This window comes from Aythya marila (assembly GCF_965140915.1).
Source record: "Aythya marila genome assembly, chromosome: 10".
NCBI classification, from domain to species: domain Eukaryota; kingdom Metazoa; phylum Chordata; class Aves; order Anseriformes; family Anatidae; genus Aythya; species Aythya marila.
Window position 1 is genome coordinate 21,426,327 of NC_139051.1, and position 20,507 is coordinate 21,446,833.

General features: G+C 36.1%; 1 protein-coding gene across 1 annotated transcript in view; it reads right to left on the reverse strand.

Moving 5' to 3' along the window:
- ERC2 (ELKS/RAB6-interacting/CAST family member 2) overlaps window positions 1–20,507 on the reverse strand; it is a gene marked incomplete at its 3' end in the record, with an annotated part of 410,931 nt that overhangs the window by 151,663 nt on the left and 238,761 nt on the right. The window contains exon 15 of the mRNA XM_082768536.1: window positions 15,500–15,635. Coding sequence (XP_082624662.1) covers window positions 15,500–15,635 — 136 coding nt within the window. The remainder of the gene's footprint in view (window positions 1–15,499; window positions 15,636–20,507) is intronic.

Here is a 20,507-nt window from a genome sequence, read left to right on the forward strand (position 1 = left end):
GCTTTATCCATATCTGGGTTAGAAAAAAAAAAAAAAAAAAAAAGCTCATTGCACATGTAGCATAAGTTTTGAAGGAAAATTTAATACATGTGCATCAAACCATGTAATTACAGCATTACAACTGGATTAGTAAATATATCACTACAGAAAGGAGCACTTCTTTAAAAATTGACACCTTTCACCTTTCTAGAGAGACTTAGGTAACCAGCTGAGAAGCATTTTTATATACTAGAATTTAATTATATATATGTATCAATTTAAACTAAACCATATATCCATTTAAACTACTTATTAATTACTCAGAAATTTCAAGTAGAAATATTAATCTGATAGCTCTTCATTGTAAAATATAGGAACAATAAATATAGCATATTGCAATACAATTATTTAAAATGCTTTAATTAAATGATTCAACTATTTTAAAAATAAAGTGTTGTTTTTATATAAAACTCATGTTTCCTTTTGTGATCTTGAAGCTTATGCTTTGTATTTGAGTCACGCTTTCAGCTGAGATGTACCTCAACTTGGGGTGTGGTACAGTCTACAGTGGAGTGGAGGCAGAGAAAAGAGGCTCCAGGGAGTCTTAGTTTTTCAGCACTTCTTAGCGAATGAAGGATTCCTATTTTTGTTCTCCCTTTCAAAGTTTTCTGTGTGAAATAACTTGGTCAAACCAACAGTAATGTCAAGGAAACAATTTGCATAATGCACCGTATCTATGTCACAACTATGCTGTAGGCTTACCTATCTCCATCTGTTACCTGGATGGAGGTTGGCCCTCAGCTGTGGGTATCTCATAGCCTGGGTGGAGCGTGTGAGTACACAGCAGCCCATCACCCCCAGTTCTGCCTCTGGCCCTGTCTCCTCCTCTTGACTGGGCTCCCTGATGGCCTCTTTATCTGGCTCATCACTAGCCATGCCCAAGACTTTGGAGGGAGCCTGTTGCCAGCACCCTACTCTGCATGCCATGTTGACATCCTGTGGGACTTTGCCTGCCCATAAGGGTGCACAGGGGTCCCTGTGGTTCTGGTCCCTGAGGGAACAGGCTGCCCGTTCTGCAGCTGGGTGGTGAGCCCCTGCCTGCTGCAGCTCTATGTCATGTAGCCCACCCACATTCCTCCTCCTGAGGGCCTGGGCTCTGACCTCCCCATGGCCAACTCCTGCCTAGCCCCAGGCTGCTCCTCAGGGAGCCCCCTCAGTGGACAGGTGTTTTTTGTTGTTGTTTTGTTTGTTTGTTTGTTTGTTGTTGTTTTGGTTTGGTTTGTTTTTTTTGGGGGGTGAGAGGGGCAGGGGAGGAACGATCTCAAACACCTCACTTGCCTCAAACAGCAACCCCCTCCCTGCCCCACCCCTTGCCAGGATGCTCCACGTCCACATGCCACTTCTCCTTGTCCCTGTAACAGCCCACTGATATCCCACGTGAATAAGTCACTTCAGGGCCATTTCCCTCCAAACCAGGACCTCCATGTGGTAGGAGAATACAGATGGCCCAGGAGGGTTCCTGGAGGCATCAACAGGCCTTAACAGCTCTGACTGGCATTACCTGGAGTCTTCTGCCACCCACTGCCTACAGGTCCCAGAGCTCCACCTCAACTCAGTCCCAGGCTCACAGCACCAGCAATGACCAAAGAGTGCCTGTGCCCACTTCTACCCCAGCCCAGCCACCTGAAGTCCCTCTAACTTCAGCTGCAGCTTATCTCGTTACCACCATCAGCAGTATTAGTACCCAACTGTTTGTGTACAGTGCCCGCTTCCACTATTATGATCACAGGAGTACTATTTCACAATAATTCAGCATTAGGAAGTTGCATTAATATTCTTCAAATGTCTCCAGAGGTATTTTATAATGTCTGGGCTTTTCAAAATACCACAGCTAAGTGAATGGGGAAAACAACATTAGCAGGGTAATGCAGAAGAACAATTATATGATACTTTCTTTATTACTTCTGAAAATTTTTCAGGATTTAAGCTAGCTTCACCTGTCTACTAGGTAGTTCAGTAAGTGCTTTAATTTAATAGTACTTTATACACATTTGAATTAGGTAGGAAGAGAATGTACCTTGCAGTTGACAACTGGAATACAGCATCTTGAAACAATACTCAAGTATTGAGTTTAGTTAATAATTCACATTTTTTCCACAATTAATTTAGGATACCTTTACCCAAACAACTGAATCTGAGCAATATTTTTCAAAAGTGAGAAAACTGCTGGCATGGAAATTTCTAATCTTTTGCTGGTTCACCAAAATAACAGGTCACCTGAGTATTCTGTAACACATTATCTCTGAATTCTTAATGGACATTTTTTGTTAATACAACACAATCCACAGTACTACATTCTTCATGGGCCTTAGGGAATATACAAGACTGACAGATGGCACAAGGATTTTATTTTTATCTATTTACTGCTCCCTCAGTTGTTTAAGACAGGAGAATGTCAGTCTCTTTCCTCTGGTGAGGGCCTCATCTGCTTTCACAATACAGTGAGTTGTTGATCCATATTCATATTGTAGATATGATTGAACAGACTTCATAACTAGATGAAATAAGGTTGGCATTGCTTTTGTGATTTGTACTCTTTTTTTTTTCTTTTTTTTTTTACACCATATAGACTAGACTGCTCATGTTTCTACACATCAACTCGAATCTGTAGTCTACAAATATTCACAGTAAAGCTTTCTAGGTAGGAAAATATTAGGTGAGATTTCATACACTAATTCTCTAGTATTGTTGTGGTATGCTTATTTCACATTTAGAGAAAAGGAAAAAAAAAAAAAAAACTGAAAGTTTAAGATACTAGTTCATAACATTAATTATTTTAGCTTTTGCCTGTTTCATAAGAAAAAGGTGAAAAAAGCCATTATGCACAAAAGATCAGTCCCAGTGCTGAAAACATGAGAAGCGGATAGCAGGCATTTAACAGTCTTTTCTAATACGTTTATGAAGAAACATAATGATACTTGTTAGCACTTGGCAACCAAGTGATCTCACAAAAGAACACCCAAACAGAAAAGCCGGTCTTGACAAACCCTGCAGTTGACTGTGAAAGGACTTTCTCACAAATTACAGTTCCCATCAACAGATCAGATGTAAATGATGAATGACAATGGATTGTTTCCATTTGTACTTGAGATCTGCTTTCTCAATGACCTTCTAAGTTTATTTTTTTGTCTGTGCAGGGTTGGGTTTTTTAATTATTTTTCTCTTCATGTAAGAAATCTTTGACAAGGCAGTGGCAAAATTCCCATTAACTTTGCTAGAGCCAGGAATTTACCACATACGCAGGAAAACTCAAAATTCTTTATTCAAAATGAAGGTACTGCAGCACTCATGTGGCACACTGTTCACATTGTTATAATATCCCTTTGAAGTTTAAAAAAAAAAGTTGAGGGGGAGGAGGGAAGGAAGAGATCACATACACCTGGATTTTATCTTTGCCATAGTTTCTAGATAGATAAATTATGGAAGTTCTCAATATGACAAAGCTATGTGACAGCTAACAAGTAGGTGTAAAATGCTCCTTTCAATATGCCAACATACAGCTGAGAAAAGAAATATGACTGATACCAATAATATTGCTTATTGCTCCACGCCACTAAAGAACAAATGCATTTGGAGAAGTATTTCTAATCAATATTACTAAAATATCCACAGAAATATGAAGAACTACTCAAAATGTTTTTTTTTTAGAAGGCTAATCTCTTTGATAAAGAATCCAGCTGGATTGCTTATCTCCACATGACAAATTCTCCATACCCTTTGTAACACAGATTTCTGTTTTCTGTGCATAATTCTGTTTTTTCAGATTCAAAGTTAACATTTTTGTAGTTCCTCTACACCACATCAGTGTTATCCATTTAGTTCATTTTTCCCTATCAACAATTATGACATGTTACAGAAAAAATAAAAATGAAAATAAAAAAATAAATAAAAACCTCTCTTTGTATAACTTAGTGAAAACATTGGGACTCCTAAAGTACCCATAACCTGTAAGGCTTATCCCAAGGTATTTCTAGGGAAGGAGTCTTTTACAGATACAGAAAGCTGAACAGACTCCATCCCCTGCTATACCACCGCAAAAGAGAGAGAGAAAGAAATAGAAATCAATAACATACAATTAGAAGGACAGGATCAAAGAAATGCTTGCTAAGGCAGTAGGGACCCTAACTGTAACTTGAAAGAACAGAGAAACACCAGCCTTCTATAAAATTTAATGTACTATACTCCAGTCTTGTTTGTTGTTCAATTATCTGATTATCTTGATAATCCCTGTCAAAATATATATACACCCAAAGCCATAGTAAAAGAAAACTGAACTGCAAATGGCAGTACTCTTGTTTTTCTTCATATCTAGCCATTATAGACTATCCACAGGGAAGTAAGAGACTAGTAAAATTGCCTTGCTTCAAATTAGTTAACATGGTATGCAGTCTTCCTTATCTTTTACATGCTAAAGACTGATTCTATGATCAGATATACTATGATGCTCTTACTGTACCAAGAATTCTATTACATTCATCTGCACTAGGTACCTCAATCATTAGGAAGCATGGTATCCTGAGTAACACCACTTCAAAATCTTATAGATTAACAGTTCAGTCCAATAGATGGAGTACTGGATTGAGTAAGACTAAGTCTCTGTTCCTTAATGGTGCCATTGGCAATCAGGAACACCTTCCATAATTCTTTTTTATTTCTTATGCCTTGTTTTCTTTAAATAAATATAATCAAGTGTTTCTACTTTGTAAAATACTTTGAAACCTATTAATACAACATATTATAGAAAAGGTGTCATTTCTTAACTAAGAACTGAAGTTTGTTTTTTTTTGTTTGGTTGGTTGGTTTTGTTCTGTTGTTTGGTTTTGTTTTTAATTTAAGACACATTTGGATACTATCTGGCAGTCTGCGTACTGTTTTAACTTGCATGTATTACAAAGGAAAGCAAAGAACCCGAAATAATAGCAATTTACTCTCATACTTCCATGATTAAGAAGTAAATATCTGAATACAGCTTTGCTCTAAGTGACTAGAAATTTCAGAAATCTGATCACTTTATGTTTTGTTTTGTTTTGTTTTAACTTAAAGGTGAAGTACTTTCTCCTTCAACTCCAAGATTATGAGATTTGAAAATCAATTCCTTTTTCCCCATACGTATCTATTTCACCAGGATTAATTTTGCCAGCTAAATTCTGCTCAACTAAAACTAAACAACTCAAAAAAAAGGGATTGGGAAAGTATAACAGTGAGATTTGGTCCCCAAAATCTTCTATTGAAATCTATCCCATGAAAGCTCCTCGAAATAAACATGATTTTACAATAAGCAAATTAAAGAAATCTTTCTAAGGCACCAAAGTTCTAGACAAAATTAGGTAAAGAAGCACCTTCAACTCCCTTCACTTTCCAGTATGTAACACTAGGTAGTCTGTAAGTAATACTGTAGAAGACTATTATAGAACACTTTTCATGAGAAATTAGTGATATATATCTGGCATATTAGCAACCAGAATAATTCTACTTAGGCTCACCTCAAATAGAACTTCGTCACTGACCAGATGTATTAGTAATAGACTTGCATGCTATTCAAAATGATCTATAGAGTGACAAACAGCAGCAATAGCTAGCACAGGTTACTAACAAGTAGATGGAAGAACAAATTACGAAATTAGCTGAGAGCTCAGTTTGATGCAGACCACAAAGAAGGTTTTGAAAACCTTTTTACTTTTTTCATCCAGGCTATCAAATTTTTGATTAAAAAGTGTTCTAAGCATATTAATGAGCTACAAATATAACAAACTATCTAGAGATATTATTCTTTCATTTGGGAAAAATGAAAGTTTTAGGTAACATTTTAAGCAATGCCTAAATTGGAAAATCTATGCTCATACATATTTTCATTGTGCTACTTTTATATTACAGGGTTAAACTCTCCTATATTCATCTTATATTGAAGAGAGCTATACAAATAGGGTCAGTCATTTTACTGCAATTTCACTTTGCAGAATTTCAATCTAAATCATTGTTTTTGTCACTGATTATAATTTATGTAATATAGGGTGTTTAAATACATAAGTTAGTAAAATATTAGACAAGGTATAAGTTAATGTTGAAGTTAAAAATGAACTATACATGAATTGCTATATTGGACAGTCATGTGCTGAAATACTAACATCTATTATAATGAGGTTATTGATGTAGAGTTGACGTATGACTTGATTTGCAGATGCCCTACTAACTAACCTTTTGCAACTATATCTCAGTGTAAACCTGTGGTAATTATTGCTGGGAAGGGAGAGGTGATTTAACTGAAATGTTTCTTTTGATGCATGTTGAATGTGATTGCCCCCTGGGGCCTACAGGAGTCCCACATGTGAGTTATTACACAAATTGGGGGGGGGGGGGAATCACATTAAATTTTTCCTGTTTCCTATTGTTGCATGTTTGTTTTTTCAAATAGGATCTTTTTCTTCCAGTGTCTCTTCACATATGCCCTCTCCAAATAACAAATGATTTATTAAAGCACATAGTAGCAATAAGTGTTGCTTAATCTAAACATGAAAAGCTTGTCAATAATTGCAGTTCACAAGTTTCTAAATATACTAGAACATACAAATATAAGTTTGTTTGCAAATCAAGATGTCCAGGTTTTATTCTTGGGTACTGAATTCATTGAATTAATGTCATTTAGACAACACTGAAAAATGTGTTTCTTACTAAACTGTAAAAACTAAGATCAGAAAGTTAATGTTATTTGCACAGGTACTTATAATACAATACTCTAGGCTTCTAGAAAAAAGGAAGGACTTGACAAGTACATACAACAGTTCTGATAATGTTTTACCTACCAAACATTTTTTATATTATGGGTGGTTAAAAAAATGTAGCACAGAACACAGTCACTTCTGCCAGACTACCAATTATGACAAAGAAAAAAAGATTTGAGAGACTGTGAGTCTTGTAAAAAAATGATCTTCGTATGATATTTTCACGGATTGTCTGTAGGGACATTTTATAACAAGAGCAGTTTTGGATTCTGGGGATTACACTGCACAACGAAAACAAATGTCAGAGTAAATCCCCAAAGAAAAAACACTTCTGCTATTGATCCTCAGACCTACCAATCAACCTTCTTGCCCTCTGTAGACTCTCAAATACTTTTCTTCATCTGAAACCTTTTAGAAATTTTTTTCAACATAATCTTAAACTACTGGCTGAAGTTCAACATACATTTCAGCAACACATATGGAATTTATCCACAACTTATGGAACTTCCACAGGCCAAGGAAAGAGAATTCCTGAATGTCCATCCACATTTAAAATCTGAACTTATATTTATATTGTTAGAAATCTAAATATAAATACACTAGCTGTGTCTTCAATAGTCTTATGTCTGTCTTGATTAGTCTGATTTCTGCTTCTAATCAAGTAATCGTTTGTTTCTCTGTTTTTGTTTTGTTTGTTTTTAATATATTGCACTATATCATCACAGGCTTATTTGTTCTTACTATTACCCCCTACCTCAAAGATTTTTTACAGATTGGTTATCAATGCATTACAGAAAAAAAAAAAAAAAACAGTTTTGTTACATCCTACTTTTTCAGAACGACTATTAAAAATTTATGTTGTGCTACATGAAAATGACTGCTTTAAAAGGCATTGCAATTCCTGACTTTTCCCAGATATTCACCAGGAAGAAAAAATAAATTCCCTGATCTGTGTGAAATTTATGTTATACATTTTTCTGAAGGCTGAACGTTTTTGAGGTTTTACTTATTAGCTATACTCTCTGTCTTGGCAAAATCCAGCTATAACTAGAGAAACAGAGAAACACCAAAGGAAGTACCCATTAATATATCACTAATACACATAATTGTCATCTACTGTACTAGATTCTCTCGTTTGCTAGTACATAACTCTTGCTTCATAAGGATAAAGCTATTTGATATGTATATAATGCTGATTTTCTTACAAATTGGTCAAGCTTCAATTTAACCACTCAAAAAGAAGAAACTTTCCAGTTCTCAAGGAACATAAAATTTGAAAACAGAGACAAGCGAGAACGTATTTTGGTTTTCAAGCAATAAATAGAAAAGAGTTCTGTTGATGTGCTACAGAAAATTAACATAAAACATTGACCTCTGTATTTCATAATATGTTAGTTCATTAATGTAACAGACTACATATGGAGATTTAGCCAAAAATACCAAGGATTGCGCACTTAGAACTGACTCACTTGTTCAAAAAGTATTTGCAACAGCTTGAACAAATGTATCCAGTCCAAAAAAATATATATATATATCTGATGGCAGGCATTTTAGCAAGAGGCAACACCTTTACAACATTCACAAGCCATATCAAATTATTTCCCTTGCTTGTAGACTTGCTTGTAGACTTAAGTCTACAAGCCTGTATCTCACCTGTATGTTCTAAAGGATACATTGTTCAGAACACAGAGAAAAAAAAATCAAGAGCAATCACCTATTTCCCATTATGCCTGGCTCACAGCTGAATGAGAAGTAGGGAACAACTGTACTCAGAGCTAGTACACCCACATGCACGCTACAGAGAACAGAAAAGAATGGCGTAAGAGGCAAAATCCCAGTCTTATCTCTATCTTTCCTCACCATAATGAGCAGCCTTCTTGAGACAGAAACATACAGGACCCTCTAAACACAGCATTTCTAAAACCATACAGAGAGGGATAAGCCCAACTTCAGATACATGCTTAAACTAGAATTCACTTCTAATTCAATAGCTCATGATTTTAACCTCTTAAAAGGTTGGGCCTTTTCATTACGTATGTATTTCAGCACTAATAGATACAAAGCTGTGTATTTATGCAATGAATTCTCTCCTGCCTTATGTCAGCTATATACACTAATACCTGTCTGCATAACAGTCACAACTGTTTCCTCTGTCTCTAAACTGATTACACTGTTCTGTTCATTTTTATTTGCAAGGATTCATCTCATTTCCTAGCTTCCTCTTTTTATTAATATTAGAGTTCAGAAGTCTTTGAGACAATGCAGTAGTAAATACACTGCAATAAGAGAAAAATCATAACAAATGAATGTCAGGTATATCACTTGTTTAGGCCATGCTTTTATTTTAAGAGACACAGACATAGCTTATGGCAGTGTGCAAGGTCTTATGTATATTTTGCATTTGTAGAACTATTATGGAGATGAAAATTGTATGCTGAAGAATGGAGTGAAAAATAGACAAATCCAAGCTTAAGGATTCACGCTGAATACATGTGAAATCTCTTGGGAGTTATTTTTTTTATAAAATACCATAGATATTGACATGGCAATAATCAGACAGCAATAATACCACCTACCCTGTCTTCCTGTCTTTTTTTAGTAAGACTTTCTCTTAATTGTGCTTTATATATCATCTAAGAATAAATTTCTACCCTAAGAGATACAATTGCCTCAGGATGCCTTTTGCCTCAGGATGTCCAGCAGCAAACCAAGGCAAAAGTGCTGGACTCAGTTTATAAGAGCTAGATGTTTGCACCTGGAAAATGTAATGTGTACACACCCTGTTTCACAGTACTTCAGGATCAGAGCATTGGTAAAGCTGCCTGTATATATTTGAAATCAATGAGAACTACACATTCTTACTCAAAAATATATATTTTTTTTAGTGAAAAAGCTCTTTCCAGAATGTAGAATGCTGTCCAGAGAAAATCCAAGTTATCTGAAAGAAGATTTTGACAAATGATTTTGCTGGGTCCTGCACCTGGGATGGGGCAACCCTGGCTATACGTACAAACTGGGTAATGAGATGCTGGAGAGCAGCCCCGCAGAGAGGGATCTGGGGGTTGTGGTTGACAGCAAGTTGAATATGAGCCTGCAGTGTGCCCTGGCAGCTAGGAGGGCCAACCGTATCCTGGGGTGTATCAAGCAGAGCATCGCTAGTTGGTCGAGGGAGGTGATTGCCCCACTCTACTCTGCGCTGGTGCAGCCTCACCTCGAGTACTGTGTGCAGTTCTGGGCACCACAGTACAAGAAGGACGTTAAACTGTTGGAGAGTGTCCAGAGGAGGGCAACAAAGACCGTGAAGGGCCTAGAGAGGAAGACTTATGAGGAGCGGCTGAGGTCGCTGGCCCTGTTCAGCCTGGAGGAGGCTGAGGGGGGACCTCATCACAGTTGACAACTTCCTCATGAGGGGGAGTGGAGAGACAGGTGACCTATACTCTGTAAACACCAGTGATAGGACCCACAGGAAGGGTGTTAAGCAGAGGCAGGGGAAGTTTAGGCTGGACATCAGGAAGGGGTTCTTCACAGAGAGGGTGGTTGCACACTGGAACAGGCTCCCCAGGGATGTAGTCACTGCACCGAGCCTGTCTGAATTTAAGAAGCGATTGGACTGTGCACTTAGTCACATGGTCTAAACTTTTGGGCAGACCTGTGTGGTGCCAGGAGTTGGACTTGATGATCCTTATGGGTCCCTTCCAACTTGGGATATTCTATGATTCTAAATAATCCAAGTGTTTAAAACATTAGGAGAATCAAAGATTTCTAACAGATAAACCAGAGAAAAGGTAAGAACAATAGAAGCTCTGTAGAACAGTGCAGAGTATTAAACTTTTTAGCTTTCTTTTCGAACTTATTCCTGCACCTCCCTTGTGACATGTACACATGGGAGAGTTTGCATAAAGTTTCCGTACAGGAGTGTTTCTATACCTGATATAGATATAATACCATGACATTCAATTCACTTATTAAATCAATAAATTTATGAAAAGTATAATCAGACAGAAGTATCTATTTAGTTTGCCTTGAGGTTTTTGTTGTTTTATTTGCTATTACAGTAAGTTTGAAAATCATAATCAAACCCAAACGTTCTCAAGTTATCAATGTTATCCAAGTTTTTTCCTTCTCAATTCTATAGATTTAACAATGTTACTGGAATGAACTTTTTCCGTGCAAGAACCAGGAAAATATATCTCAGGAAGCAACTATGTTTCACATGTTATAACATTTCAGGGTCGTGAGAGGAGATTTGTTTAAGGAATTGTATACAGCATTATTACATTACCCCTAAGTTTCTTAACTCTGCATTTCTCTTAAAAAAAAAAATCATTTTAAGACTCACAAAAAAAAAAAAAAAAAAAAAAAAGAAAAAAGAAAAAATTAAGGCATGTTAGATACACTGTTCTCAAAAAGCTTCATGATAAAGTGTTCAAGAATCAGCTCTCTTGCAGTGGTGCTTTACGTAATATATGACCATCACATCTGGCAAGATATGCACAGGTCTGCCCTTGATTTGTGGAAGGAAAAAGCAGAAAACCTCACAACTATTCTCCATTCCCAAGAATTAATCTCAAGTCTGGCTTCCTGATGTTTTCAATTTTCAAGTGATCCAAATAACCCCCTCAAAACCACACCTGAAACATCACTCACAATTATAGCTGATAGCTGAGAGAGAGCAAAGTGTTTTCCCTCCCCAGACATGCAAGGACACTCTCTGTCACAGCAGAAGATCTGGAGTGCTCTGAGATGTGGCCATCAGAGACAACCTTGTCCTACAAGGGTTGATGCTAGGATATGAACAAGCTTTGAAAAGCTTTTATCTGAAAACAGAGCGTAAAGTGTTATAAATATGCATGATGCTACAAGCCTTAAGAACTACTATATACTAAATGAAGCTTCAAAAGAGACTTCCTAACTTCCTCAAACCTACCAGAAAGCAAGCAGACAGCTGAATGGGTAAAGCTTCAGCCCCTGCGTAAGCTGTGCAAAATGGATGGCACTTCAACTGAAATATTCAGTTTGGCCCAAATGTCTCCCTGAATGGCACACAAACAATTATCATAGATTTCCTATTACATCTCTTCCAGTGCTTCTGCAAAAGGGATTGAGACTTGGCTGAGTAAATGTAATTTGTCTAGTTTAATTGTTCTTCAGCACTCAGCTGAGCTTATCACAGTTAACCAGCAGGGAATACAATCATTCCATCAGGCCAGAGAATTTTAGTATACACATTAGCAGCTCAATACATCATTCACAGATGTAACAAGTACACTACAGACGTGAGGACTGTGTGTTATACATATAAAAACTGGTAGAAGATGTTTTTGTTTTTGTTTTCTTCTAATGAAGCAGTAATGAGGAAACGTGGTCAGAACCTAAGGGTTCACTAAGCAATAATTCAGTATTAGAATACCAATACCAATTAATTAGAATGCCAATTAATTTTATTTTTGATTAGTAGATGGATAGTGCTCCTAGAAACCAGTTTGGTTTTCGAAGTATAAATCTCATTTCATGCGTCTCCCCACAAATCTTGCCTCATTTAAATTCTTAGGTCATGTTACAACTTATTTTAATTAATAACTCTACATATTATTTATAAACTGAAGTTTAATATCAATTGTGATCAAGTATTCTGCTCTGTCAAGTTATTTATTTAGTCAACTCTTATATCTTGAATTTAATTCTGTATATGTTCACATCAGTAGAATAATTTCAGTTTATAGTCTGCCAACTGAGGAAAGTACTGTATCCTTGATAAGAAAACGCATTTACCTATCATGTACTGCATTATCACATACTGCATCATATGCATCCTTTTGAACACACGCCTAAAAACTTCTAACCTAGAACACTCACAAATCTTCACACTGAGCCTTGCAGAAAGCAGATGTGTTCCAGCCCTGCAACCAGGTGTTTGCACCTAAATGTTACAGGAGTATATGTTTATCTTATGCCAAATGCACTAAATAGCTTTATTGTGACCAAGTATAAAAGCCTCAAATGAAAATCAACCTGAAATGACAAGCTATACAGGCCAATTAAAATCAAAAATGCATCCACCAGTGCTTTTGGTCAAATTTTTTAAAAGGAGAAACTTGTACTTTAAGATATATTATATATGCAGTTATAAGTATAATATATATATAAATATATATATATTTATATATACACTTATACATACATACATATATATATATAATGCAGTTCTAGGTATTTTATGGCTTAATTTGTAAAGGCAAACAAGCCATTCTCATTCAGGTGAATTTGCCTACACCATGAGCCATGCAGTGACAGCCAGCCTAATTCACTAAAGAAGCAAGGTGACAGAGAACGTACAAACATGTTCCCCTGCCACGAACACAATGGTCACCATTAAGGAAGGCAGGGGAAGTAATAAGCCAAGGAAATACGGGAATGTTTTAGACACGGGAAATATAATAACCAGTTGAGAGCAACAGTTTTACTTATGCCAGGAAAGGCAGGACTGGCTGTTCCAGCATGTCAGCAGTGCAAACAACCAACGCTCACTTCCCTGTGTTCCTTCTCAGAGCTACTGGAGGGAAGGGAATGAAAAGCACCTACTAATAGGCAGAAACAGTTGGGATCATCTCCTTTTCACTTTTTCAGAAGCTTAGCAAGTGTAGGATGAGCCACAACACATAAATACTTACATTACTGAAAGCAATTTCTTAAAGTATACAACATGAAACTATTAACATTTTAAGGCATAGTAACTGAGAAATGAGAATAATTAGTTAACTGGTTTTCATGAACTGTTCTTAGTAGGCAAATGCTTTATAGCTAGTGAATGGCACAGAGGACCTATATGACAGACAAGCTTTTTCTTTATAAATTTAGGCTGTTCAGCTATGCTGCTTCCATTTGGTAGACCTGTTCCCATTACATGACTTGAAAGTTCCAACTTTAGCAGTTAATCTAAGACTCTAGGAATGACTTCTATCCTCTAGTGATCACACTGCTCTGACAGATTTCCAAAATATGAAAAAACAATAAAGCTATAAGATATCCTTTTTACTGTTTCTCATTAACTACAAGTAGCTGCTCAACACTGAAATTTGTTTGTTTTTTTTTGATATATCACATTATCAAACCAAATACTTCACGAGGTGTTATTACTACTATAATGTGCAGTAGAATGTACGGTTATACAATCAGTATGTAAGCCTAAGGTTATAAACTACACAAAACATTACACAGATGCATAAATAACATATATTTGCTGAACTTGATTCTGACACAGCTTCAACAAAAAACAAGCCTGAAGACAGGCATAGTGTTAATTTCTCCATTTTGTATACAGGAATGCATGAGAAATACAATACTGTATGAAGCAAGCGAGGGTCAAACTCCATCTATCAGAAATTTTCCAGAAAACTATTATATTAACCAGATCAAACCAAAAATGACATATTGCACTGTAAATTAGGCTTACCTATAAACTCAGGGTACAGAGACATCAGTGTTGCTGACAGAACTCAGTACTTCTCTTCATAGTTTTTCACGGTCAGCTCTCAGAGAACAGTTTTTAAGTCAAGCATCAAACTTGTGTTGTGGTCTTTAATACAAATTCCCTAGAATTCCCTGGTAAGCAACGTATCATTTAACCAGATCAGCTAGTTATTGTTCAAATCTCAACACTTGAATTCTAATAATTTACTGTAGAAATTCTCCTAGAACAAGGTTCAAAGTCTACCTTGGAAAAAGAAGAGATATAGGAAAACTTTTTTATTTATATATATAACATTTAGAAAAAAAAGATCCTGTTCTAGTAATGAGAAGAGATCTGTCAGATGAGACACTGATAGCTCTCTCCAGTGCTTCTCTATGTTTCACACAGACTCAGTGATCCTTATGGGTTCCTTCCAACTCAGGATACTCTATGATTCTATCATTCATTTAAGTACGTAAAATAAAACTAATCTTTAGTGAAGATTCTAAATTCATCATTATCCTGTCTGACGATTTATACTCACCCTTTTACCCAACTACATATGCATATATAGAGAGCTAATAAGAGCAAATCACACTTGTTAAATGATCAGAGTATGCAACTAGATGATGATATCTCTGCTGATAGAGAAATGCAGACGCTGGAATTTAACATGAACAGCTACCTCTAGAAACACAGAACAGGAAGGAGCTTGTGTGTCTCAAACATTATTGCCTTCCAACTCCACACTGCAAAACATGGCAGAATTTCTGTTATACAGTTTAATGCTCTTGAAAATAATAAGCTGTATTTTACAGACCTAATCGCCTGGGTATGTAAATGTTCAACCCATTAAAAAAAAAGTGTAGTGTTTGATACAGAAACTAGCTGAACACTCATAACCACACTATATAAGCTCATCATGCTGTATGGATATAAAATTGAATAGCACAGAAACAAAATACAGAAAGAATCCTTTTATTTTCTGACTGTCCTCAAAACAAGCTAGAATTACTTACTTTCTTGCTTATAAACTAAGGAAAAAAAAAAAAAAAAGACCTTATGAAAAGAAGGTTTCAAATTCTATTTCTGTTTTTTTCCTCACCCTAAAAAATAAATATTTCATAGGTGCAACTGAAGTCATTAGAGCATTGTCTGATAGTAGAGGAGAAACCCATCTCTTTGCAGAAAGATAATTGTTATACATCCATGAAGAAACAGAAGCATGCTTCCTTTGATGATTCTAAAACACAATTAAAAAATAGTAATTATTAAAAGACTAAAAACTCACCTGTAAATGTTGAGAGTTGTCTGTCATATTGTCCTCTCGTCTACGAACTTCTTCCAGCAGCTGTGCATTCTTTTTTTTCTCCATTTGTTGATTGTGCTTCAGATTAGCAGCCTTCTTGTTTTGGTCCTTCATATGTCTAAGAATTATATGCACATACACAATAGCATTAATGACTGCAATGACATCTTTTTCTCTATAAATCTGCCTATGACTATGACATAGGACATTGATTCACCAACTTATACAACTATTCCTAGTATCAGATTTAAACAATTAAACTTTACCTTTTTTCCAACTAGCATAATAAAACAGCTTTTATGCCATCAGATTACACAAGGGTAAAGCAATTATTCTGTCCTACAAGATTTTTCCTTTTCAGTTTTTAATTATCTGCTCACAAATACTTATAAATGTCCTGATCACTATGCAGAAAAACTGCTGTAACAGGAGATTATCCAACAATTCTTTCTTTTTGCTTTTCAACTTTTTTTTAATAATGTGACTTTTGATAATGTGACAAAAGATCAACAAGTAAATTTGTAAGTAAATTTAACGAAAATGAAACAATCTTTCCCACCATTATATATTTTCTGTTCCTAAGACTGTCCTTGAGTAAATAATATTTATTTAAAATTTAATTATATTTTACCGTGGAACTTACTAAGTTAATAGAAGCTTTTCTGATATGTAGCAAACATCTTTTTAAGAAAGGAGGAAAGCTAATTTTCCCTGGCAGGAACTGGAAAAAAAAAAAAAATCCTTGCAGTAATGCTTTTTACCTGCTTGGATTCCTAGATATTATTTTCTTGACTTTCTTTGACTTTGAGGAATTTGCTCCCTTTTATCTATATAAAAATAAAGTCATGTGCAAATTCCTAATGAGATCTACTCACTAATCCTATTTTGGCAAATGAAGAGGATATTATTCAATGCCCAGAAGGATAAGGGAAAACATCTCTGTTGCCTTCACATTAGAGCTTTCAGGGAAAGACAAAGTTATAGAATACTTTCAATGATTTCACTATATTAAAGAAACTAGGTAATTTTATACTGACTTCTACCACTGGTTCTTTCTAAATTACTTATTTATACTGAAAAAAAAATACAATCTCTAATTAGTAAATATTGCAAGGGTATAACAATTCTTTGAAGACATTTCATTTAAAAATTTGTAGGTAAAGCACGTAACAGAAAAGACAATTTATTTCTATTACTAAAAAAAAAAAAAGAAAAAAAAGTAACTTCAAGTTGCTTAAGAAAATAAGTGGGTACAAGTAATTCAAATTAATATATATATATTTTTTTGCTGTTTTAAATGGTTTAATAGATTTCAATCAAGACTGACATGGAAACCATATCATAATGCAGTATGGGATACAAAGACCAAAATCAGCTTCATGTAGTGTTTGTTAAATTATGTAACCTTTAAGTAAACTCCATACAGGTTGCAATGTGAACAAAGAATCTGAAAGTCCAATTTTTTCTCCTAAGAAAATTCCAGAAAAACTGGAATGTGGCCTTAACACGGCCACATACTGGAGCACAGAATACTATCAGTTCTCCCCATTTACTATAAATACACTATAGTTTATTTATTATATAAATATTATTTTATTATATATTATAGTAAACTATACTATAGTTTACTACAGTTTCCCCAAAACTACAGTTTTTATTACTTTTTTACTTGTGGCATCTTAAACTACACGATGTAACAAAAGTCATAGAAACATTTATACGTGCCTAAAGACATTATATAAAATTTGATTGTCTATCAGAAAACTTCATATAGAGAATGTAGTGGTATAGAAATGTAGCTTTTCACTGAGACCTCCAGAATGGAAGGCAATGGTTTAACAGACCATGAATTAATAACACACCATTAAAGACAACAAAATTACAAAATAAGGAACAGAATATAAGAAGGCATTCAGAATATAAAGCTATAAATACACTCTTCAATTTCCCAACTCTTTCCTTCTTTGAAAGTTTCAGCCCTAACCAAGGGGAAAAAATCACTTTGTTATTTTTTGAGTATGATGCAGATATTAAACTACAAAATTATTTTTATTTAATCTTAAATTCCTCCAAAAATGGACTACAAATTTAGTTCACCTTCCTGTAACTATTTATCTGTTGGAAAATGTAAAATATGCACAGAAAGCAGATCAACACAGACTGGACAACACTGATTAACGAAAAAAAATTAAATTAAAAGAATCTCCAGCAAGCTTACAGATCATTTTTAAAAGAGACAAGTATGGATTCCTCTATTTGAAACACAGATTTATACTATAGCTGTGTTACAGTGTTTGCATCAGTCTCTTAAGACACAAGAAGAAAATTAGCATGATTGTTTTTCTATGCTGCAAACTATACAGAATCACAGAATCACAGAATTTCTAGGTTGGAAGAGACCTCAAGATCATCAAGTCCAACCTCTGACCTAACACTAACAGTCCCCACTAAACCATATCCCTAAGCTCTACATCTAAACGTCTTTTAAAGACTTCCAGGGATGGTGACTCCACCACTTCCCTGGGCAGCCTGTTCCAAGGCTGGCCCTGCTCAAGCACCTCGATGTCCTTCTTGTAGCGAGGGGCCCAAAACTGAACACAGTACTCGAGGTGCGGCCTCACCAGAGCCAAGTACAGGGGGACAATCACCTCCCTAGACCTGCTGGTCACACTGTTTCTTATACAAGTCAGGATGCTGTTGGCCTTCTTGGCCACCTGAGCACACTGCTGACTCATATTCAGCCAACTATCAACCATCACTCCCAGGTCCTTCTCTGCCTGGCAGCTCTCCAACCACTCATCTCCCAGCCTGTAGCTCTGCTTGGGGTTATTGCATCCCAGGTGGAGGACCCGGCACTTGGCCTTGTTGAACCTCATACAGTTGACCTCGGCCCACCAGTCCAGCCTATCCAGATCCTCCTGCAGAGCCTTCTTACCCTCAAGCAGATTGACACACACACCTAACTTGGTGTCATCTGCAGACTTACTGAGGGTGCACTCAATGCCCTCATCCAGATCATTGATGAAGATATTAAAGAGACTCTCCCATTTAGACATATCTTTAGCAAAATGACAAGACTCCTAAGGAAAAAATACCTTTTCTCAGCTAGAAGAGACCACCAGTACAGCTTACAATAGTCTCTTTCTAGACCTCTGTCCTCATGTTTAAATCCCCAAATCAAGTTCACTTGAGAACAAAATATATATTACATGATGGTCAGAAGATATTTAAGTAAAACCTATCCCAGTAGGCCCACAAGGATAATATAAATCACCAGTACATTTTCACAGCATTTTAAGAAAGGTTAATTTCCTGAAAAACACAACACTCCCAACACAGCAAACCAAGCAAGCAAAATGACAGTGCTAAAAACAGCAGGGATATTTCTGTTTGAGTTACACTGACAGATTAAAAAAACAAAAAAACAAAAACAAAAACAAAACAAAAAAAACTACCAGAAATTGCATGGTTCAGTTGCAACTTGTTTTTATGATTTCAGAAATATAATGGGTTTAGATATCAAATTATGTGTTATTCACTACAATTCCTTAAGAATTTTAGCATGACACCCTTCTGCTTTGTAACTATTCAAATAAGCATTTTGGATGCACTGTGCAAGTCCAAGTAAAAATGGGCCCATGTAGCATAATTGCAGGAACAGACCTAATCTGCATAAAGTGAATATAAGAAAAAATGTCTTTTTCAGAACTTTATATATACATGTGGCATTTGGTGGAAATTTTTGCTGTGTAATATGACTTTATGCTGTTAGAATATAGACTGATTTCAAAAGTAATGCTGAATAAATTATAATTTATATTTAATCTCTGTAAGAAGTTGAATTTTATGCCTATGCTAACTGTTTCTTTCATCACCCTTCCCTCTCAAAACTTCCCATTTTGGCATCTGTTTAATGCCATACCAAAACACAGAACATGGTAAAGCTGCAAAGAAAAACATCTGGTGCCTGTGATATGCAAAATCCTGCGGAGAAGGAAATAAAAGAAAGCTGTGTCATAATCTCTTTCTTCCACAACTGACTAGATGCCCATGGAAACTAAAGAAAATGCTACAGTTAAAAAGCCTAGCTGAGCAATTCTCTCTTAGGCCTGCATTAAATGTACAGGAGTAGTTCAACACAGGGAATAAATACAAATCATTCCCTCTGGATTTTAACTACATGTATACTTTGCCTTTAGATGCCACAGGGGCCAGTGGGATTGGCCTGTGGATGTGGTAGGCCAAGGAGTGTAGAGCATGGGGCACAGGAAATTCCCCTTCCATCTTTCTTACCTAATTAGGATTTTTATTTTTTTTAAATATGAATTCATGTTTGGGTCTTTCTCAAACATAGAAACTGCTTTAGTAGGTACTCATTCAACTCTTACATCCTGCTTTCTTTGTTGTTTGACAGCACTTCATTGTTGTCTGCTGTGGTTTAGCCGGGCCGGCAGCTAAACACCACGCAGCCGTTTGCTCACCCTCCCCCCTCCCTCTCTGGGATGGGGGAGAGGATGGGAAAGTGAAGCCTGTGAGTTGAGATAAAGACAGTTTATTAAGACAGGAAATATATAACAATAATGATGATAATAGTACTACTAATAATAATGTGTATGAAACAGGTGACACACAATGCAATTGCTCACCACCCACTGACCGATGCCTAGCCTAACCCCGGCAGTCCGCCCCCCCCCACCCCAGCTAACCACCCCTATATATTGTTTAGCATGATGTCAGATGGTATGGAATACCCCTTTGGCCAGTTTGGGTCAGCTGTCCTGGGTCTGTCCCCTCCCAGCTCTTGCTGCACCCCCAGCCTGCCCACTGGCAGGATGGAGTGAGAAGCTGAAAAGTCCTTGGTTTGGTGTAAGCACTGCTCTGCAACAATTAAAACATCAGCATGTTATCAGCACTCTTCTCATCCTAATCCAAAACATAGCACCCTACCAGCTACTGGGAGGAAAATTAACTCTGTCCTAACTGAAACCAG